This window comes from Epinephelus moara, chromosome 4, assembly GCF_006386435.1.
Source record: "Epinephelus moara isolate mb chromosome 4, YSFRI_EMoa_1.0, whole genome shotgun sequence".
Taxonomy (NCBI): Eukaryota; Metazoa; Chordata; class Actinopteri; order Perciformes; family Serranidae; genus Epinephelus; species Epinephelus moara.
The window spans coordinates 29,166,391-29,189,885 of record NC_065509.1 but is presented as its reverse complement, the minus strand read 5'-3'; the positions used below and the strand labels follow the sequence as shown (position 1 = coordinate 29,189,885).

The 23,495-nt window shown below is 41.1% G+C and overlaps 2 protein-coding genes across 8 annotated transcripts in view; both read right to left on the bottom strand.

Moving 5' to 3' along the window:
- Positions 1-14,277, bottom strand: part of ocrl (OCRL inositol polyphosphate-5-phosphatase) — a 24,957-nt gene extending 10,680 nt beyond the window's left edge. Inside the window, exons 1-19 of one of the 7 annotated variants that reach the window (XM_050042686.1) lie at positions 13,836-14,277; positions 13,145-13,224; positions 10,922-11,013; positions 10,457-10,495; positions 9,961-10,074; positions 7,525-7,719; positions 7,123-7,357; positions 6,829-7,002; positions 6,642-6,743; positions 6,420-6,534; positions 5,339-5,455; positions 5,027-5,208; positions 4,543-4,654; positions 2,969-3,078; positions 2,630-2,765; positions 2,409-2,519; positions 2,043-2,208; positions 1,168-1,403; positions 431-454 (exon numbers count right to left, since the gene is read on the bottom strand). In XM_050042686.1, the coding sequence (XP_049898643.1) occupies positions 431-454; positions 1,168-1,403; positions 2,043-2,208; positions 2,409-2,519; positions 2,630-2,765; positions 2,969-3,078; positions 4,543-4,654; positions 5,027-5,208; positions 5,339-5,455; positions 6,420-6,534; positions 6,642-6,743; positions 6,829-7,002; positions 7,123-7,357; positions 7,525-7,719; positions 9,961-10,074; positions 10,457-10,495; positions 10,922-11,013; positions 13,145-13,224; positions 13,836-13,877 (2,382 nt within the window). In that variant the 5' untranslated portion in view covers positions 13,878-14,277. Of the gene's footprint in view, positions 1-430; positions 455-1,167; positions 1,404-2,042; positions 2,209-2,408; positions 2,520-2,629; positions 2,766-2,968; positions 3,079-4,542; positions 4,655-5,026; positions 5,209-5,338; positions 5,456-6,419; positions 6,535-6,641; positions 6,744-6,828; positions 7,003-7,122; positions 7,358-7,524; positions 7,720-9,960; positions 10,097-10,456; positions 10,496-10,921; positions 11,014-13,144; positions 13,225-13,835 lie in introns of all 7 variants that reach the window. The other 6 variants (XM_050042682.1, XM_050042683.1, XM_050042684.1 and 3 more) reach the window with 6 other exon arrangements.
- Positions 14,278-16,061: 1,784 nt separating this feature from the next.
- On the bottom strand, positions 16,062-23,129 carry si:ch73-335m24.2 (protein eva-1 homolog C). The gene is given in 9 exon segments (XM_050042689.1): positions 16,062-16,836; positions 19,048-19,125; positions 19,213-19,284; positions 19,370-19,513; positions 19,712-19,864; positions 20,668-20,791; positions 20,878-21,089; positions 23,035-23,105; positions 23,107-23,129. Coding segments are annotated over 9 exon segments (1,263 nt in total). The 3' UTR covers positions 16,062-16,450.
- Positions 23,130-23,495: the final 366 nt, after the last annotated feature.

Here is a 23,495-nt window from a genome sequence, read left to right as displayed (position 1 = left end):
ATTGACAGCATGCCAGGGCGAATTGCAGAGGTCTTGAAAAGGAAGGGTCAACATTGCAAATATTGACTCTTTGCATAAACTTACTGTAATTGTCAATAAAAGCCTTTGACCCTTATGAAATGCTTGTAATTATACTTCAGTATATTATAGTAACATCTGACAAAAAGATCTACAAACACTGAAGCAGCAAACTTTGTAAAAACCAATACTAGTGTAATTCTCAAAACTTTTGGCCATGGCTGTAGTCGACTCTGGGGTAATTATTGATATCATGCCCTTACAGGACTGATTCTAATAATGAACCAGTTTGTTTTTATGACATGAACCTCTGAGGAAGGTCAATAAAGTGTCACACAGCAGGTCTTGTAACGAAGATGTTATTGACGCTGATTTGCCTGATAGCTGATCAATATTGGTGTTAATAATTTACCTTTTCCATGTAGCTGTCCTCTCCCTGAGCAAGGAGTCAGCCCACAACCACAGTGAAGAGTTGGAAAGGAATGGTCAAGGCAATTAGATGTGATGAAGGGAAACAAAAGAAGAAAGAACAAAGTAGACAGAAGAAGAATGTATAAACACAGAATCAGAAAAGTAGATAGATTATGGATTTTTCTTGCATAAATCATTGATCAAATACATTAGGCCAGGAGGAAAATGTAATAGTTTAAAAAGAAATTAAAGAAGAATTAAATGATAGTAGCGCTATATCCCAAAGACAAATCAGATTAAGTTAAAAATAAGATTACAGAAATAGAGGAGAGCGTGTGAACACCAGAGGAGCCTATTTATGTAAAGCACTAATATGGGTCTAACCTGAGTCAGTTTTCCCTGTTCTCTAGGAGCTCTCTCTTATGTTTCAGCCACTTCCTCGTTTCTTTGGCCCCTTTTGGCCAGAAATATACAGGTTGAGGCATCTTTTTGCGCTCCAAATATAGTTCTCTCTGTGTGACTGTGTTTACCCTAAGGGACTGAACAAGCTCTCACGTGTCCCCGCTCAAGTTTCAGGTGGTAAAAAGCTACAGAGTGAGGAGCAGCCATTGGATCACAATATGAGCTCAACGGCTGTGTGTAGAGGAGGGTTTATGTCTCACAATCAGAGCTTCAACTAATCTGAGGGAAATATGTCTGTATGTTAAACTGGGCTGATTGGATTTGCCTTTCCCTCACCAGGTCAATTAGTTTGGTGATGGGGATCTCTCTGATGGGCTTCTTCATGCGGCACAGGGTCTCCAGTGAGGTGCCAAAGCAGCTGGGCAGGTAGTTGCCAGAGATGGTAATGAAGTAGTCCTTGCCACGGTCCAGATGGAGCACCAGGATGTCCTCTATGGCGTCCTCTCCGGAGTTCAGCAGTGTCACCGAGTCTTTGCTGACATACACCTCCAGATAGATCTCCAGGGTCTCATCTGTACAGAAAGTTAAGGCAGAGTTTTAATGCAACGATTAAAAAAGGGTTAGTGATCCGCTACAGTAGTCAATGTGACACTATCAGAGTTGCAGAATTTGAGACATGTAACAGTACAAAGCTGGCCCTAAAGCCCAGTTCAGACCAAAGATCTGCAACGAAACAAGTTGAAACAGGCAATTATTTGCAGGGCACCATTCTGCAACGCTCTAAAAACGCCCTATATCAAGTTTTTCTTTAATATGTGTGAGTATTCTTCATCTATTTTTCTGTTTGTCCTTTTTCTATTTATCGCAGTTACAACCCTGACACGCAGCTGAGACACAAGTCTGCACGAAGCCTGTATGGAGCCGGAGCAGACAGCTGCATGGATGAAAATGAGAGCGAATCCATTGAGTGAGATGGATGTATGAAAAACGTGCCCTGCTGCTCAGGCGCGCCTCAGGTCCAACCCCACAGTAGGCATCATGTGACCATGGTATTGTGGTCATGTTTTCGTCACAGCCCTAGATAAAACTAAATTTATAAACTACCCTTCACATTTCATCACCCATAATTGAAATACTACTTGGTCACAGATGTAAAATTTGAGGTAATAAGCCCCACAATGAAAAAAGAAAAGGGAGTTATTCAGACTTACTCTGCTCTAAGAATCCATCGCTTGGCTCGGCACGGAGCCAATTCTTACAATACTGCGAGTCATTGAGTTTGGGGATGAAGGCAAAGTGACAGGGGACCTGCCCGTCATTTGTTATCAGGAAGCGCTCCTTCTGAAGCTGCCGGAATTTCACATTTTCAAATATAAACTGCAGGACAGAGAAAGAGAAGCAACATTAACAGATTCACAGTAACTTCTTCCTACAAATTTTAGGAGAAATGAAAACAAGCCACTGTTCTGTTTTACAAGTGATCAGTAATAAGTGCTTCAGATTATATCACTGAGGGAGGAACATATGGCAGACCCTCAGTATAATGAGTGTATGTGATGACTATATATTTTTTTTACCTCTCTTCTGCTCAGCGTTACAGATGGAAGGCAATCATTCTCCATTCTGTCCATCGCCCGAACAATCTCCTCAAACACCTTTTTGTGGCGCTGCTCATTTACCACCTTCACCTGTCACACAAACACACAGGCCAGGTTTATTAAAACTAATAACAGGACTGTGCATGTTTCCACCAAAAGCAGCCCTTTAGGGTTTATTACTTGACAACACAGCCTCTTACCCCGACATTGAAGAGAGCGCTGACAGGCTTATGGTCGCTAGTTTGCAGCTCCATGTGACTCCGGTATTTGAGCTGCTTGACATCATTGCCCCTCCACAGGATCCTGTCACACCAAGCCGGGACACGGCACTTCCCGCTGCAGGAAACAGTCACAGTTTCAGAGGCAAAGTTAAAGGTCAGACATCAGACAGACATTCAGTTCTGCTGACTCTTTGTTAGTGAAACGATAAGGCTGGAAAAAGCTTCTCTATTAGCAAAATTTTATCAGGATTCCAAAAAAGGATACAAACCCCAGAGTGAGTTTGTGCATTAAATAATTAAAAAAAAAAATGTTTTTACCTTGAGTCCCACCGATCCGTTTTGGGGTCGTACTTGTATGTGGGAATGAAGTTGATCTCTCCCTCCATGAAGTCTGTGAAGGCTCTCTTCGTCTGCCGCTGGATGTTCAGCTGTACAATGAAAAGTAGCAACATTTCAAAGTATTATTTGGTGAAAGAGTCAAAGCATAATCCTCAGTTATTACCACACAGGTAAATTCAAGAGGAAATCATGGCAGATTACAACCTGTGCAATAATGATATTTCCAAAACAGCTTCCCTTATATATTTGCCCAAGAAATACTATAATTTTTTTACTTTTATACTGAACAAAAATTCAAATGAAACACATTTGTTTTTGCTCTCTTTTTTTTTTTTACAGGTTTAAGTTAAAGAGCTAAGACTTTTTTATGCACTCAATCGATATATTTCTCTTAAACTTTGGTCTAAAATTTGTGTTTGTGAGCACTTCTCCTTTTTCTAAGATAATCTATCCACCTGAAAGTTGTGGCATATCAAGATGCTGATTAAACAGCATCATTACTACACAGATACCCCAAAGAATCCATCAGTATCTGGTGTGACACCATTTGCCTCATGTAGTGCATGGGCAAGTTTTCAACTTTCAGGAATTGTGTACAGATCTTTGCAACATGGGGCAGCATACAGTCATGCTGCAATGTCATGACAATGGGTCACGGTATCTTGTCAAGTTTTCTCTGTGCATTCAAACCGCCATCAATAAAAAGTATATGTGTCCGTTGTCTGTAGCTTATGCCATCCCATACCTTCACCCCACCACCACCATGGAGCACTCTGTTCACAATGCTGGCATTAGCAAACAGCTCACCCACACAACGCCATACGCGCGTCTGCCATCTGCCCACGACAGTGTAAACCAGGATTCATCTGTGACAAGACCACTTCTCCAAAGTGCCAGACGCTATCGAATGGAAGCAGTTGCCCACTTAAGTCAGTTACGACAACAAACTGCTGTCAGGTCAAGACCCTAGTGACGACCACGAGTGTGCAGATAAGCTTCCATGAGACGGGTTCTGATAGTTTGTGCAGAAAAACTTCGGTTGTACAAACCAATTATTTCATCAGGCTTCAACACTTGCAAGCATTTTGCTGGATTGAAAAAAACAGTGTTGCATTTTTTTGCACTTTTGCCTTTAATCCACAGGACCGCTTTGGGTGTGTGCAGCAAGCCGCTGCAGCAAGGACGCTGCCTTAGTACGTGGGACACCTGCTCTACCCACTAAGCCATCAGGCGCCCCATATCCCTCATCCTACACACAACTCAGCCGTAGTACAGTGTCCCTGGAGCAGTTTCAGTGCCCCACTCAAGGGCACCTTGGCAGTGTCCAGGAGGTGAACTGCCACCTCTCCAGCTGCAAGTCCACAGTCTGAATGGGGGGACTTGAGCTGGTGACCCACTGGTGCTATGTCAAAATGACTACATACATGACAAATTAGTCATACTTAAATTGTCAAAGATGGAAACTGAAGCTGATTATAAAAACAGAAGCAGTGACAGGGGCTTTCTTTCTAGTGAAAATAGTTGTGGTAAGTTTTCTTTAAACAGTCTCTTACCTGATCGACTTCCTGAAGCTTTTTCAGCTCATTCAGAGAAATGTGCTGTTTGACCTCGCCAGCATCGTACAAGAACAGACGGTAGTTTAAATCCCCGAGCCAGATTACTACACTGAAACACAAACAGGGACAGAGATAGCTTAAAACAACAGAATCAGAGCAAAAACTTTGCACTGAACACGATTATCTTCACAACCACTTAAATCTCTCAAAGAGAATTGTAGTCTGTAGCTCAGGTTTGTTAAGACAGAGACACAGTTTGTGTTGGTGTATTAAGTAAGAGGAGCTTTGCAGTATAAAATGAATTAAGTAGAACTGCAGAAAGTTGTAAATGTGTGAGAAAAACACACACAGGAATGCTGTCACAGCTATTGTTGAATGAAATGTCAAGCGGGTGATACAAGCACAACCAATGAGTGTAAAATCTGCCTTTGCACATTAATTCAATGTTCTCATTCTGGACATGAATGGCTGAGGAACTCACTCGTGCTTGACGATAGTAAGAGGGGGGTGGTCCAGTAAGTGGAAGGTCATGCGAGCACAGATGTCTTTATAGTCCTGGTTGCGACGCTCAAAGTCTTCCACATGTGCTGCTAGATGGGAGTTGACGATACAAAAGCTAGTGTTGTGGAAAACAAACCTCACTGCCACGCCTCCTTTGTTCCCCTGTGAAAATAAAAATAAAAAAGTTTTTAAAGATACAGATACAGGTGGAAATAAGGTCGAAGGAACATGTTTAATATTAAGTAAGTGTGTGTATTCTGAGGCAGTTAGTTTATGTTTAATGTGAACGTACCATTTTTCCCATGATTCCCGTCCCCACGTGCTCTGCAGCCACTTCTTTTATGTGATTCTTGTGAGTCTTTTTGACAAAGACCACAAGCATCATCCCAACTAGACGTATGATCCGAACCTATAGACATTAAAAAACAAAAACAAGTTAGCATATTCAGGGCCCGTGCAGACGCTGCATTTTTTATGCTCTCAAATCCACTGCTGTCAATGTAGATGTAAAGGAGGCGCACTCGAAAGCGAGAGTGATGCCACTGCAGCACACAAGTGTTACCAAGTGCCTGTTTTTCAGGGTACAATGGCTGCAACCTGAGATAAATCCAGTGTTGTACTGACCCAGGTTGCTGAAGCAGTCCAGCAGAAAGTGGTTAGGACACGTACATTTCTTGCTCACTGTAGCTGGTGTATTAGCGTCAAAAAATGTATTCACTCAGCTCTTCTGTCAGCTGAAGCTGGAGGCAAATGAGTTGTGCTGGTTCGTGCAGCCACATTCACAAAGGTGGTTGTTGTCAAGCGTGGGTGAAGATATTCAAATTAGGAGCAATCTGAGCCGACAAATTACGTAACAAAGGAAGCAAATCCTGAACAGTGTGTTGAATCCCATGTATTCAGATTTAAGCAGACCACAAAAAAATGACTAGGTTGTTTGATTTCACAGTTTGTGGGTTGGTAGAAACCCCAGATACCCAAATATAGGTGCTGAAGCAATGGAAAAGTGAGCTTAGCATAATATGTCCCCTTTAAGAATACAGCAACAAGCACCACAAGTCATTTGTGAAGGAACATCCAATCATAGCTGGTAGATATTCTGTAAATGTCAGTACATGATAAATATGGAGAAGAAGCTGATCATTTTAGTGCAGGCTACCCAGAGCTTTACAATCTGCCTACTACAATACACTACAGGATCTAAAGTATTAATCCAAGGTGAATGTCTGCATTTGTACAGCACTTTTAGCCAATGTGCATTACACTCACCCCTTTACACACACACACTGATTATTTTTACATCAGGGTCTTGTCCAAGGACACTTTGTAGTGTGGGCAGGACGAGCTGGAGATAGGGTAGCCTTTTCTCTACTCACCCTTTTGTACTTGGCTTTAGGGTGCAGGCTCCTCTCCACAGCTTCCACCCACAGCTGCTCCTTGGACGAGTCCATGTAGAAGAAAGCTTCAGTGCTCAGGTCCAATTCTTGAAAACTGGAGTCACAAACAAGGTCACCATATTGGATGTTAGTAAAGCAAAAGATGATGACAATATGTAAGGCTTCATGGTCAGAAAAAGTACTGTGTGAGAAATTACTGACCCCAGAGCATAAATATCAGGAGGGTCTGTGTCACAGCAGAGCCACGCGTCAAGGCTGCTGTCTGGAGACTGGCCGTTCACATTCCACGTACCTGTGAAAAACCTAAAGAAACAAAAAGCAGGATTGTTTTGTTTCCATATCAAGACATTAAAACTAATGATAAACAGAATAAAGAAGCTCCTCTTACTTGAATTCGCGGATGTCCACATACTCGCTCTCCTTCTTACCCAGGCGGTGTTTGATGAGGTATTCTCTTTGTCCTGCCTGGCTGGAGAACATGGCCTGTCTCATGCTGTTGGTGGTCGGGCTTTCGCACCAAGATGTTGGCCTGTCCACGCGGTCAAACCCTGACCTAAAACTACTGGAATCGAAAAAGTAAACATAATTTAGCACCACAGTATTTTGGACACATTCCACTTTGAGATACTGAGTCTAATTGGCTCCAGTAAACCTGAATTGGTGCCATGAGAGGTCAACTTACTCTGGTCTGGAGCTGTCTTTGGTCTGCAGAGAGACGGCTCTGTCCTTGGGGATTGGTGGAGGAGGCAGAGGATTGGATGGAGTGTAGGAGGCTTTGCGAGGAGGTAGAGGGGGAACAGGAGGAGGTTCTCTTGCGGCAACTATGCGATTCTGGTGGTTCTTCTTTTCTTCCACTTTGAGAGCGTGGTTGAAGTTGTCCTCAAAGCCAAAGTCTGAGGCAAGTGATTGAACTGGATCTTCAGAGACAGAGTTCAAAAACAGAGGATTTAGTCTAAGACCAGATTAAACTGATTTAAAAGGCAAACACTTTGAGTTTTGTTTTCAGTGTAGCTATCATTTATGCATCTTTTTCTTGTAATGGTTGGGCTTATCTAAGTGTAAACACAGTGTATCTGTGCATTACCTGTGTTAGTCTGAATTGTTGCCCTGCTGTTGTTGAGATTAGGAGGCAGTGCACTGGTAGATTTGGGTGGGTTGACTCCAGAGCCCACAGAGTTAGCCGTCTTGTTTGCTCTTTGTGGTGGGATGGGGACTGGACCTCTGAGGGCTGTTGGTGCGAGGGGCTCCATTGCTTTGGTTTTCTTGAGTTTGGATTCAACTGAGAAAATTAAACAAAATTGTCAGAAGGAAGCAATAAATAAAAGTGCTACAGCCTACAGCTTGCTCAAGACAGAAGTGAATGTGTCTTAAATTTACATCCTGTTTCCACTGACCTCACTGAATGTCAATATGAACACAGATAAAAATGAGCCAACACCCAGAAGAGCAATGCTGTCATTGCAGGAAGTAGAGTATACCAGCTGACAAGTGGCTTGCTGCCAACAAGAATGAAGTGGGCACAGTTCAACAGTAGTACTGCTGATTACTATGGCATGTTATAATTATCAACTAGTGCAGGAAAGCAAGTGTTAGTGATAAAAGTGAAACAAGATGAACGGGCTCTAAGTATAGAAATAATTACTCATAATAACCTATGGCCCGACCACGATCCTGCTTCAATATCTATTATTTCCCCAGGGTGTTGGCTCGTGAGGTGCAAACCAGAACATGGATTTAAAAGCCACAGTTTACACTCACATCAAAAGTGCAATTAGGCAAAACCTGTGTAAAAAACTAGTCACTTACTATATAAATAAATATAATCTCAGGAACCTTTTCAGAGTACTGCAGTGTAAAACACACCAGTCAGGACATGTGTAAACATTAAAGAGGACCTATTATGCTCATTTTCAGGGTTCATACTTGAGGTTAAGGTTTCTACTAGAACATGTTTATGGTCAAAAACACACTATTGTCTCCATACTATCTGTTCTGTTTTCACCCTCTGTCTGACACGCTCCATTTTAGTGCCTGTCTCTTTGAGCCCCCCTCCCAAAAAAGCCCAGTCTGCTCTATTTGGTCAGCCTTTCCGGGTCTTCCATTTCTCTATGTCTCTACTCTGTCATTATAGCCGAGGGAATAATCACAATGGAGAAAATACCCTACCCTAAATCGGGTAGATATCATAGAAATTAACAACATCAGCAACCAAGATTTCATGTTTTTCTGATGAAGGCATGTCCCTACATAGACATTAACTGTGTACTTGAAGCAAGGGATAACTGTAATTGAGAACAGCGGCGCTTTTTACCATAAGAAATAACCAATAAAAGCCTCTTAACACTACCGAACATTTTAAAGCACGAATACGTTCTCAAATCTGGGAGAAATTTACAACCTCTGCAACCAAGTTTATATGTTTACCTGACGTTAGCATGTAGCAGTGTAGGCCATGTAAGGCAAACACTTGCAGTAGCAGGTTGCGACATCACACTGCAGCCAGAGTAGAAAAAAATGCCTGACATGCTCCATTTTAGTCCCTGTCTCTTTCAGCCTCCCTCCCAAAAAAACCCAGTCTGCTCTATTTGGTCAGCCTTTCCGGGTCTTCCGTTTCTTGGTGTCTCTACTCTGTCATGATAGCCAGGGGAATGATCGTAAGGGGGAATAGTGGAACTTTTTACTATGAGAAATCACCAATAAAAGCTTAAAAATACAGCCAGATGTGTTTTAGCATGAATATAATCCTAAATCAGGTAGAAATTAAAGAAATGAACAACATCAGCAACCAAGTGTTTGTATCTACATGCAAGTTTACAATATACCTGCAGCAGGGGTATAACAGTAATGAAGAATAGCGGCACTTTTTATCGTAAAAATAACCAATAAAAGCTTCTAAATGCAACCGGACATGTTACAGCAAGATCACAATCTGCGAGAAACTCACAACCTCAGGAACCAAGTTTACATGTTCACATGAAGTTAGCATGTAGCTTCATGTAGCAGTGTGGCCTATGTTATGTAAACACTTGCAGCAGCAGGCTGTGACATCATACTGCAGCCAGAGTGAAAAAAAGTTTTCCGAACTGTAGGAAACCTGAGGTTTGTGCTCACAGGAATTACTTTGACATATGTTTACCTCATTTTTTGAAACTTTGGCCATGTCTAATATGAACATCCTGCATTGTAACTTTATATAAAAGACACAAAATACAGGAAAGCACAATAGGTCCCCTTTAACAACATCTTGATATTTTGTGATCTCTGAAACAGTTATGAAAGCTTGCTCACTCAGTTGAAGAGATTAAGTTACAGGGCTGCAACAAAAAAGTAAGAATGAAAGCACAATGACGTCAGCTTTAGGCACCATTAAAGGTGTATCTGATTTCAAACACAGCAGCCAAGTGAGTCACAGGAAATCAGTGAGTGGTGTAATCCACCCTCAGTGAATAAATGTTAAATGAGTGATTAAATAATTAATCATGCAACTGCTTCAGACTACCGACAGACAGTGACGTCTTACCTTGTTGCTGAGCGCTCTTCACCTGCGTTAAGAAAGTCTGGGTCCGATCATCATCCTGCAGTTCTAACAGCAGCTCTGGGGCTTTTTCTCCTTTGACTCGTATCCTGACGCAGGCTTGAAAGGGAAAACACACACACTTACACACACGTTGGACAACTTTAGACTTTGCAAACACATTAGACATGCAGACTGTCTAGGAAAAAAAAAGGAAAGTGATTTATTAGTGGACTAATTCAGCATTCTTTCAGAGAGCCCTGGTAACTCATGACCAGTGTCTGCTACTAAATAAAGGACGCAGACATTCGGCTGAAGGCATGCTCTAAAAATGGGGCTGTGTTGCAATAAATGCCATGTTTTAGCTCGCTTTTGTTCCCACAATCGGGCCCATTTTATTCTTGCCGGCCTGCTTGACAGGCCAGAACAACATATTTTCTGCAGAAAGAGGAACTAGTTTAACGTGAAGAAATAAAAAAATATATATAATGTATATACTTACAATCTACTGAGAAGTTAATAAGAAGAGCCTCTTCAGCCTCTGCAATGAAAGAGGAAAGAGAGCTTAAACGGTGCAGTTCAAAGGTCTGTTGTGGGAGTTAACCTGAGGTGTTATAAAGTATTTCAATAGGCTCAAGTTGTTGTCCGTTGATTTTTAAATTTTGTCTTCCAAGTGCAAAGGAAATACTTCCTGGACATTCACTTTTACAACACTGCAGCGTGACCCTGAGTAGACAATAGCACTATTATGCACTACTATGGTTGAAGAATGTGAGGTGAGGATCAACTTTATAAACATGTCATGCGTCTATTGGACAGGAATCACAAACATCTTAGAATACATATAAAATAAAGAATAGTTTGTAGCAACTTGCAATTTAAAGTATCCTAAATATGTGATTATACTTAGCAAACAAGAACAGAAAAAACTGTAGATTTGATATTGAGAGCTAAAAGAGTCACATACCTCGCACAATTTCAAAGTTACCATTGATGGGTATATTCAGCTGAGCCACTGGACGAGACACAACAGCATCAGGGTTGGCTAAAACTCCCAATCTGGATGAGAACAGCACAGAGTCCCACTTAACATCAGTCCTGTGATGTCTTAATATCATTTAAGATTATCATCTCAAACACAAAGCGTATACAGACAAGCTGCAGCAATTTCTCTTATTCTCATTGCGGCCATTTTCTTGCAATTAAAACTGTGTTTCATGCACTGAATATTTGTGATGCAATATGGGTAAATGTATTATTAGGATTAGATTATAATCATCAAGTGATCCAAATGTGAATTTAAGATTTACAAAAATCTGAAACGCACATGCACACATGCAGAAGTCTCCATTAGTCTAATGCACGGTCCAGTTGCTTTAGTTGAATAAGCAAACTAACTAACAAGCATTCTGCTTTGGTCAGGTGTTGTTGACAAAAGTCCAGTGTAGCAACCTGGCGCACGTTCAGAGGAGCTAAGCTCTCAGCAACAGCAGCCTCGAATCTGTGATGTGGGTAAGTGTAGGCAAGGTCATATTTCAGTCTCAAACAATGGCTGACTAACAGCCAGGGTCAAAGCAGCATGCTGGGCACTGCCCACGTTTCCTGTCCACTTCACAATAAGTCTGATTACTGTTGAGGAGAGGAAAATGATTCAGCCCCGGGTGAACTAAATGACTTGGAGTTCTCACGAGTCAGCAAGGGCCCCTCTGATGTCGCAAGCTACATGACAACCAACGGTCCTCCTCGAGGGCGTGGATGAAATAACAGGAAAACCTTATAAAACAGCTCTCAATTAAATACGATTGTTGTGCTGAACCTCAGTACATCTAGTTTTAATTTGAGACTGTCAGACATGTAGCTTACATGTAGTTTATAGTTTCTATCATCTGTCTTCTGTGAACCTCTGTAAGATGCCTCATTTCACCCTTAAAAATAACTTTTAAATAGTTGTTTTTACACCTGTATTATAGCTGTAAATAGGTTTTGATGCATCAGTGGCACAGTCTGCAAAAGTATGAGCTGCAGCAAACTGAATATTTTTCCAAAACTGCGGTGATACGTAGCTTTTTCACTCCGATAAGAAAAAATCAACACTGTCACAGGCCTAACCTAGTCTCTATCCACCATGTTTCCCTGTCCAGAGTGGAGTTTAGTGTGTGTGGTCTTAACACAGTTAGCGCAGGCTGGAGCTTGGGCGCCCATGTGAGTCTCATTACAGCCCAGGACTAAGTGGAGGAATTCTGGATAATGCATAGTGAGCTGACTGCTGGTAGGTAATTGCTTTTTCCCCTCATGCTAGTTGCCACACACCACAACCTGCTACAATCACAAACAACTCTAATGGTTTGACACACCCACTACTGTCACCCATAACATCCCCTTTCACAAAACAAATACTGAAGCTGCCAAGACATCGTTTAATATCCTGCTAATGTAACGCAGAACTACATCACAACAGCTCCATGAGAAGCACTGCCCTGTAGATGACTCTCTGACCTTTGAAGAGAAAGTCAATGAGGAATCACTGATCTATGCGATGACAAATTTATTCTAGCTGGAAACACTGAACAGTTTTGTGACTAACATTTGTTGCAGGTTCTCTGCTTCTGTGTTAAATCCTTGTCTTTTACTTGAAAATGCTAAATATTAGATTGTTTGTTTTTCTGACAGTACACCGTTTGATTTAGCCGCACAAACTTCCTCCTGCATTATAAATCTTATGTAACACCATTATGCTATAAAATCTTTTCATTTGATAAGACAGCACAACCAACACTATAACACAGTAATAAAACTGTACGATCTAAATCATCTTGACACTATCATGGTACACACCTTTTAGATACAAGGGAGTGTATTTTGCACCATCATAGGAGCTGATTTGCACATTAAAAGGCCACAGCTGTTCAGTGCATGTCATTTAAGGACAGCAGAAAATATAAAACAGTTCGCAGGTTAAGAGACCTGCCCATGAGACAAACAGCAAGCATCTACCTTCACACAAAAAAGCTGTTAAAAACTTAGCTTTCGTCAGAGTTAAGAAAAAGCCAAAGGATGAAGAAGCTGCTAATGAACATCTAGATACTCAAGGTGTTCAGAGCTGCTTCGAAATCTGTGACATCTCACTAAATATACCCACTACCTGACATAAAAACACAGATTTTCAGTCATCAGGTTATCTGATACTTACATAAACTCTCCACTGCGCTCAATAAGTGTCAGTAGTCTGGGCTCCTTCTGGCCAGCCCTCAGCTCCTGACCTTTCACAGTGTGAGCATCACAATCAAGGAATTATTTTGACTGAGGATGACAAAGGTGCTTGGACATGACAAGCACTGAGATGTTATTTTAATTAGCAGGGGACAGACAGGGACTCACTGTCATTGTATGATTGTACGTTAGTAAGAAGGCGTGTGGTTAGATTGAAGTTACTCGGAGGTGGTGATCTCTGTGAGAAGAAGCCATGCTTAGTGAACATTACAAAGCAAATTATTGTGACAAAATGCCAAGTCATAGGGCAGAAAGAAAAGAGAGTGGCCAAGCTGGTTAGTGGCAGCCATTGTTAGTTAAAATAAATGACAGCTAAAGTTATCATGTTCAAGAACAAGTTAATTAGTTAGATGAGACTGGTCATAATGGTGTGGTTAGTAGTTAACTCAATTAAAAAGTCAGCTCTAGTTATAAAACACCCAGGTGATTAAACTCCCACGAGTTAACCAGCTAGCTACTGAAACACAGTTAACGTGTCTTGTTATCATATAATTGTCAAGTTAGCCGCACTGCTAACGTTACCTGACGTTTAAGCTAACGTTAGCCACCGAGCTAAAGCAAACTGGGGGAATAAACACAAAAAGGGTTGTAACTTAATTCAAAAAGGATATTGCCAAGCAATCCTCGTCGCATATCCCCAAAGAGGACTCCATTCTTACCGATATGTGATAAATGGTTATTTATCATTTGCTAGCGACTTAGTGTGGGTTCAGTCCAGACACGGAGAGAGAAAGTTAAATCCCCACCCGGTGCGGCGGCGGCGGCGGCCTTCCGGGATGACAGCTGTGCGGCGGTTGGTTGCTAATGCTAACCGCCTGTTAGCTTGTTAGCCAGCTGTTGTTGTTGTTGCTGTTGTGGGGCGCAAATGTTCAACAGAGCCGTGAGGTCAAAGTATCCCGGTTAGTTGGTTTAAATCGCTGAAATATCCGGCTTGTCTTCGGTGTGTGGGGACAGGCTGGACAGACTACATAGCCGGTGGTGTGTGGCTGAATTAAGACAGCTAGCTGAGGCTACAGTAGAGAGTTTGCGAGGTGGACTCCCTCCTCCTTCTCTCCCTCTCCTCAAGGCTTCATCATCTTGGTCTCTGGCGGCGGTTGGAAACAAGGATGAGGCACATAACGCCACCTTCTGCCTCGGAGTGTGCACCAGAGACTGAATGATAAATATCAGAAAAGAAAATCTGCAGCGTCATGTGGTAAATTCATATTTATATCCAAATCAAACTGACACTAAATGCTGTGTCACGCTGAACACATCTGGATGTCTTCTCATGGGAGTGTGGGATCACCTTGCTGCAGGTCACCCACTCAAGTAGGTCACTGTAACCTACTGAAGTACAAGCTTGAGGTATTTTTCCTTTACTCTTTTCCTTTTGTGCCACTTTTTACTTTTACTGGAGGTGAAGAAGTATTTAGATCATTTATTTAAGTAAAAGTATGTAAGTAAAATCAGGAAAATGTAGCCTACAAGTAGGGGAGAGCGGGGTCAGTTGGGACAGTGCTTTTTAGCAAGTGAGAAAGCAACTATGCCGATGATATTTGCCATGCTCATACCCAGCAACACCCTCTTCACTTTAAACCTCAGACCTTTTGACCATTCCTCAAATTTTATCTACAGTTTTAAAATCTGCAGCGTGTGAGTACCATAAAACTTAAAACTTGCCCAGGCTGTTATTTGCTTCAATCACTTAAATCAACAGGGCTATATTTGGGACAGACCTTTTCCATTCCTTTCACACAAAACTGTTGCTCAGAGAAGATTTGGAAATACAATCAAATTGTTTATTGAAACCAGTATGAGTATTACTGAAGAGAGTTATGGCACTCTCAGATTACAGCACCTGGTAAACCGACACAACACCACTTTATCCTGTTAAAATAATACTCACAACTTGGATTCATCTTTATGAAAAACCGTTTTGACCCTTTTGATCTGAGGACCCTGATGGACTTAAGAAACATGAATGAGGTACAGGGTAATCCAGGAATGGACACATAATTTGAGGTAGCCAACAACACGCTTTTATACATCTGAAGAACGTCTATTAAAAAAAATGACCAGGCCTCTAATTGAGACAGGCCTTTATTGGTCAAAATGTTTAAGGGTACATTTTTGGCTCTTTTGTGATTTTTCTTCTACCATACTAATTTTAGTTCTGCCACATACAAAAAATGTTATTGGAAAGCTGATTTTCTGATTGTATAGTCAACATAAACCTATAGACTATGGTATCTTACACTCTAAATATATTGATAACGCTTCAAATAAAGACAGGTTTCAACATAAAAAAAAAATCACATTTGTCATATTAATTAATCAGTTGACAACTTATTTTAAGAAGCTGGTCAAAATCAAAAAAAGCATTTTCACATTTTTGAGTAGGATGGAATTGAAATACATAAATTGGGTTAATTAAAAGTCAAAGCAGCAAATCTAAACATTTGTGAAGTTGGAGTAAATGTACTTAGATTGCACCACTGACAGAAGGTTATAACACATGCTGCTGGGTAACATTCACATGCATGTGTAACACAATTTTAAGTATTTCTATATAATTTTTTTTGTTAATTTGGTATGTTTTTAGTCTTTCTTACCCTCAGGTGTACATAATCTACAGGTTATACACTCATTTTTGGAAAAAAAATAGATTATCAGTATCAGCAATGACAATCCATAGTGTGCATCCCTAATTTCTACAGTTAATGCTGTGGGCATGTGGCAGCATCCTGTGGTTCACTGTGCAACTGGGCTTTAACTTTCCAGGCACTCCTTATGAAACATTAAACAGAGGCATCATTGTAAACAAAATATTCACTAAAACAATCTTTATTATTTAGAACGACTTGTTTTATAATGTACAGTATATACTGGTCTCAACATTTTTACACAATGTCTTAGAACCAAAACAAATGTCGGCAGAAAGATAGCTAGGGATACATTTTTGGCCCCACTGTTACTTCATTTAATTTGCTTTTGGATTAATTTACCAAACAAATCATCTGATGTTAATCTTAAGGATTGTAATTAATCTAACACATTAAGGCTTTGTATATTTCACTCTTTACTGTTTAGAGTCACTTGTTCATGAGTGACAATACAAGGATAAAGAAGCACAGTTACATTGTTTTAAAAGTAAAATAAACCTCTGTGTGTAATTTCAGTCCAATTTAAATGTCATGACAAACAGATTTTTTAGCTCTACATTGACTGATACGTGTGACTTCTCTCAATTGTTGTAGGTTTTAATCTTATGAATGGCGTAAGGGCTGGAGTCTCGATGTGGCCACATGTCTCCGTTGGGCAGATCCCTTGTCTGTTCCACCCCACGATCGACCATCTCCACTGTCAAAGTGGACGGACTGAGGATTTCTGTAGTGCGGTAGGATTGTGTGAGGCGACGGAAGGATGATGTGTCTGAGATGTCATCGTCAAAGAGGTCCTCCATGAGCCCCTTGCGCTGTCTGCGAGAAGCTTTCAGCTCATCCTTCAGGTCAGACACCAGACCTTTCACATCCCTCACTAGTGTGGAGCGTATACCAAACAGGCAGAGCAGGAACACCAGACCAGCACAGATGCCAGAGACAAAGTACAGAGCCACTCGCTCTGGGAGCTCTGGAAGAGATAAAGGAATGTAATGATCATTTTAAAATGTGGCAGCAAATGCAAAGTTGTCCATACTGATAAACATCCTGGCCTTCTTTACCAAATTATTCCTTAAAAAATTATACTGGTGTTTATACATGTATCAACCAGTTTACTAAAAACTGCATTACTGCTGACAACTGACCAAAAATGCTGTAAGTTTTTACATATTTTAATGTGCTTTTGACTTCCTAAGCAGCCACTAACTTCCCTGTCAGTGCTGTTTAAAAATCAACTTGCAGAGGCCTTGAATTAATCAATTGGAGCGTTAAGTTGTATTTATTGTCTCTATGTAGTTAGAAGTACAGATTAAAATCCTCTTGGAGGGTGTGTTTGTGTCTTAATAGAAATATTCAACATCCAAGGTTTTAAGGTTGGCTCTGGATCGGCAGTATTATTGCATAGACTTACGAGAATAAGTGTCCATATTGGCTGTTGTTTGTCTTAATGTACATGGACGTTTGAGTTTTCCCACTAGCACATGAATGCACCTTTCAGAGGAATTTTTTGGGAGGAAAAGGCAATAAAAGCTTTGAACTGTATTACAGGTCTGTGCAAAAACTTGTTATAATATTTAAGAATTCTCTGACATGTTAACACAGTTGTGAAATCTAACTTCTTCCAGCTCAGAGTCATATCCAAGATCAGGATCTTCTTATCCCCTAAGGATTAAGAAAAAGTAGTCCATGCTGTAACATCTCTAAGACTAGATTTTTGCAATTCCCTCTGTTTTGATATCAACCAGACCTCTATTTACCACTTAGAGCTGGTACAGAATGCTGCTGTCAGACCCCTATAAAGGAACATATTACACCTGCTCTAGCATCTCTGCACTGGCTTCTCATCCAGTGTCGCATAACTTACAAGATTCTTCTGTTTTTGTTCAAAGCCCTGCATGGTCTCGCTCCAAGCTATATTACAGAACTTTTATCCCCAACAGTACAGCTAGTCACCTCAGATCTACAGATCAGTGCAGGCTTAACTGCTTAACTCCTCTGTCCCCTTGTCCATTAAAGCCTTACATGGGAAGCTAACTGTACCTTAACCATACAATGTGTATGTGTAGGTATGTATCTGCATATGTGTATGTGTTTTTACAATGAATTTGTAAAACAGATATGTGGTGCAATGGGCAGCATGCAGTTTGTTGGCTGATGGCAGTCTGTACATGTACTGTTGGTACTGAGTGTGTGGGATTGTGAATAGCGACAGCTCTAGTGTATAGATGTAGGAGCTGTACGTATAACGTTTTTGTATCTTTTAACAGCAGTTACTACATGTATCTGAGACAAATTTCCTTTGGGACAATAAAGTCTTTCTTATCTTATCAAGCACTGTTAACTATCCCACAATCTTGTCGATGACCTTTTAGAGACAGGGCCTTGTCAGTAGCTGCACCAAGACCAAAACAGTCTCCCTAAAAACATAAGAACAGCAGAATCTCTTGACTCCTGTAAAAGGTGTCTTAAGACCCACTGTTATTCCCTTGCCCACCCCTCAGATGATTCTTTATTTTATGCTTATTATAAAGCACTTTGGCACAAACCTGGTTTGATTTTAAAGTGGCACTATATATTAAATTTGGCCTTTACCTCTATGAAAATGTCACATGGACAAAAAACACTGAAGACTTAAGCAGATTTTGCATATGTCCAGGTTGATTTTAACATATTGTAATAAACTGAAGGGAACAAATGTCTGGATGAAACTGAGAGAACACAGTTAATATCAATACTATGGCATGCTTTGGAAAATGGTCAACAGTAATGCAAATTAAATTATGCAAGTTCTACATTATTGCACAGACAAATTGAGGGGAGCCCTTTAACGAAGACAAGTGCAAATATATTTTTAATATGCTCAGTGTGGGCAGAAAGAGGCAAAATGTTTTCAAACAGGCAGCTACCCATAATTAGCTGTGATGTGCTATAATGGTATATGCATCTGAGCATATCTGAAATATATATATATATATATATTTTGTTTTTTAATTTAAGGCCTCTACTGAATTTTTACATGTGCTACTTCTAAACCATCTGGGAAGCCAATTCTGTCACTGTGTCTGTGTCAGTTTAGTAGAACTAGATGCTAAAACACCAATGTGGTCCTGATGATCTACAACAATGACAGGAAACGTACATGCAACCCTCGCCTGAGCTTTTCAGGCATCAGTGCACATACCCAATATTTTTTCAATGATCTCCAGAGAGTTGGTTAGCACGTTTTGAGGCCTGTAGGTGGGGCCAGTGTACCATCCACCTGCAGGTGAGAGGGGTCTGGGCTCAGACGCCAGTCAAAGTCTGCTGCATGCAACAAATCCTGTGAATCTTAAAGTCTTACTCTCACCGTGCGTGTAGTCTGAGATCATGAAAGGATCCGTTGACCCTCGACCCACATCTTCCAGAAGATACCGGGGCACTGAAGAGAGAATTAAGAGATTTTTTTTACATAATTCAGCAAACCATGTCAGTCACAAGCAGCTCCCATCCGGTTTGTCACTCACCACATGTGAAGGACACCCGCAGGTGTTTCCTGGTGCCGGGGAAACATGGGTCCCCGAAGGTTATAGTATCGGCTAGTACTGAGCAGTTTGCTCTGCCGTGACACCTGCGTGACACCTTCCTCAGAGCCGAAGGTGACAAACACTCTGGAATAAAATTAGAAATATTAATAACTGTTCATTATAAGCAGTCAGTTTACTGTTGTAGCATTGGGCTCTGGTTTCAAATCTAAGCTCTTATGTATACTAATAAATGAAAAGGGCACACAAGTTATTCTGTTAATAGTACTGATATTTGTTCCACTGTTGAGCCACTAGGTGACACTTAAGCGTCTTGTTTCAGACCCATGTCAATGTGTGATCCAGGTTCCTGAGGACAGTAAGGACTGCCGTGCAGCAAGTGTCCAAACGTGGCCGAGTAGATCGCCAGGACGGTCTCGTTTTTACACATAAGCCTCAGACGTTCATTTTCACACACCAGCCTCGTGCGGTGGTGCTCTGAAAAACAGGTTACATGTACACACATGGGATTATAAAGAAGTGCTTTGATGAACAGTGAAGAAACTTAGATGAACACATTGTACTGATGTTTTTGTGTGTTTAAGCTCGTTACTATGAATGACAGATTTCATGTTACTGTTGTAAAAGTTCCTAAAACTTCTTCCACTACTGCAGATAACTCCTTGAGGGGTCGTTTTGGGATTTAAAAAGTCAAAAGGGGATGATGTTAACTGTTATTGATTGCCTAGCTAAAACAAGTTTCAAGTCAAGTCGATGTTCATCTTGTACTAAAAGCTTTCTTTCAGCCACATCACAGCTCCTTCATCAGGAGATCAAGTTTGTTCAGTTTACCTAAAACTTAATTTGTCACCATGTTTAACTTATAGCTCAAAAAGTCCAAAAAGTGTTCTGGGTGACATCATAACAGCTACTGAGCTCACATATCAGCAGATACAACAGATCACTATGACAACTGAGCAAACTACATCTGCTGATTAAGACTGTGTGATGATATGCTTGAAAGCCCTGACTGACCTTGAGTTGGATTGTTTTTGCACAACGACTGTTTCCAAGGTGAGGACTGAACTTTGATGCTGCACTATGAAATCTTTTGGCAAATTATACACTAGTATGAAGAGCATTGTTTACAGTGATAGGTTTAAACATGCAAAACACATGATTTTAGTTCAGTCTAAAAATTTAGCAGAAATGGTAAGCTGACTGAAATGTTGGTGCCCTGACCACTACTGTTCCAGTCATATGATTATCCACATAATAGATAAAGGACAGTGGCGACATACCTGGTCTGCACTTGTAGGAGACTAGAAGGTACTTGGTGGTGAGAGGACAGGGGTCCTGCCCAAACACTGGACTGAAGACAGGGATATGACAGGACCGCCGATCCTGACACTCTGACAGCACTTTCTACAAAGGACAAGAAAACATGTTGACTGTCAGCTGCAACAACAAACAGATAGATCTTACCTTCATCTTAAAGTGGATTTATCTACCTCAACAGCAACTGGAGAAGTACACTCTGTATCCTCGTCCACAGTTGTGGTTGTGTTTGTGTTTGCAGAGGGACATAGATGCTGATTAGGAACACGGCGTCCGTAGAAAGCTGAGAGGACGGCCACAGACGTCCTGGAGGGACACTCGATGATGAGCATGTCTCCCTCACAAGCATGAGCTGTGTGGTTCTTCAGGATGGTGTGAAGATAAACTGTAAGAGAACACAAGGTGATGATCATTTCACTTTACGGGAGATTGCTTTTGTTTAAAGCAGTGTGTACAATTTCGGGGAGTTTAATGAGGATTGTAGATTGCAACCAGCTGAAACTTCTCCTGGTTAGAGTTCAGGAGGTTTTTACCATGAGCTGAATTACCTGCAGAGGTCTCTTCCTCTCCAAAACAAATGGACCAGGTGATTAAAACCAGTGAAAACAATGGATAAAGCAGCTCCATGTCACAAATCACTCTTTCTCTAACACTGGTTAGCTTGTCGCAGATGGGCTGCTAGCCCAGCATCTGCTAATCAATGCTGAAATTTCTTCTTATCCAGATGTACAGGAGGTTTTTACCATGAGCTGAATGATCTGCAGAGGTCTCCTCCTCCTCAAAACAAACAGATCTGGTGATTTAAACCAGTAGAAACACTGAATAAAGCAGTTTCACATCACAAATCAGTGTTTCTCTTCTGCTTTTTGGCTCATCAGAGGCTGGCCGCTAACCCAGCACCTGCTAATCTGTGCTCTCCTTTGTTCTCTGATAACTTAAGACCCAGAGGTTCAGGAGGTTTTTACAGGGGGCTGAATTATCCGCAGAGGTCTCTTCTTCTCCAAAACAAATGGGCTAGGAGATTTAAACTGGTAAAACCACTGAATAAAGCCATTTAACGTTAAAAACTTAGCGTGTTTGCGACACAGCTCGTCACACAGGGGCTACTTACTACAGTGGCCGATGCAAAAACGTAAATGGCCCTGTCTAGAGCTGATCTAGACTGGTTTGTCTGTTCTGGGCCACTGTAGAAACATGGCAGGGCAACATGGTGACTTCCATGCACAAGGACCTGCTCCCTATGTAGATATAATTGGCTCGTTCTAAGGTTACTAAAACATGATGATTCTTATTATTATCAGGTGATTATACACAAAAGAAACCATATTTATTATATCATATTCAATATCTGTCAATATATTCCCCTAAATCCTACACACTGGACCTTTAAGTCAACATGTACAGGTGGGGAAAAAATGAATATGTCACTTTAATTTTATTTAAATATATAAATAAGTAGGCGTGTAACTCCTTGACTTACGTCAGTCATAAAACAAGAGTTTCAGATTTGCTTCATCACTAACAAGGCAATTATTTTACCTTCTCAACAAAGCAGAAATGACTGGTTGACTCAGTTCTCATAACGGAACGTTACAGGCCTTTCATCAGTGGTGTGACTCTTTTAGATGCTTTTTTTAGTCTTTGCAGTTCAGCCTGGGTGGCGACTGGGTGGTGTCCCAGTCACTGGGTGTAGCTCTCCAAGACAATATTTGGACTATGACCACACTTACAAACATACAAGACAACAGAGCATAAACACTGACGTGACGTCTCCCCTCCCACGTGTGCTTCCCGCACACGTCCCCCTGTGTTGTGTGTGCGTATTTGTGTGTCAGTTTTGAAGCTTCAGGGAGCAAATGAGAGGCAGTACCAGGCACTCACTCACAATGAACTATTATTAGGCCCCTCAGAGGCTGCAGCCACACAAAAAATGGAAATCTCTGCTGAGGTCAGATACAGAGACACACTGCTTCACTCACAATAGAACTATCTGAGACAAAAGCTACCTTTGGCTTTGTCTAAACAATTCATTGTCAACATTGTCATCTTTCATATTCATACAACAAAACAAGTCAACTGGAGTTTATCTGATGCTTTGGGAGTATCTAGTCCTATTCCGTAGAGTTCAGTAGCCTGTGCCCCCTGACTCTGGCTTGAGCATGAGTTTCACCAGCTGTCCATAAAAAAGGATGTGCAGATAAAATCATAGGATACTTAATGTCTCTTAGAAGCTTCCTTTGCAAACCTTTAACAGCAGAAAAAAATACCCCGTCAGCATTTTTACTTTCTCCTAAACAAGCGATTATTGACGTCAAAAACAAATCACTTACGAGAGAAATCGGGAGCTGAGTGTGCAGTGGGAATCTTCAGTGCCAAAAGAAGAGATGAGAACAAGCAGTAAGTCCATGGTACTGTCATTGTGCATATCCTGCATGACAGACCTCTGGGTTTTGTTGTGGTGGCTTGTGGTGCTATTGACTGCCTGGGAGAGAGCGGTCAGTGGGTCAATGATGCCATTGTGTCTTAGCAGAAACAGCCCCCCCTTCCCAGTAAACTGCAGTCTATATCTATGCTCCAGTGTTGCCTGGGCTGAGCTTGGTGTGACGCTGCATGTACATTTAATTTGTCTTTAGTCCGACATTAAAATCACATTATGAAACAACAACATCTTTAAATACAAGAGCAACATGCTGCATAAAACTGTGATGTGTTTTGGCTGGTTATTGCAGGTTGCAGCTCGAGTATTAGTACAAAGTCGTTTCATATAGTAGTTGTACATTTTGGGCACATA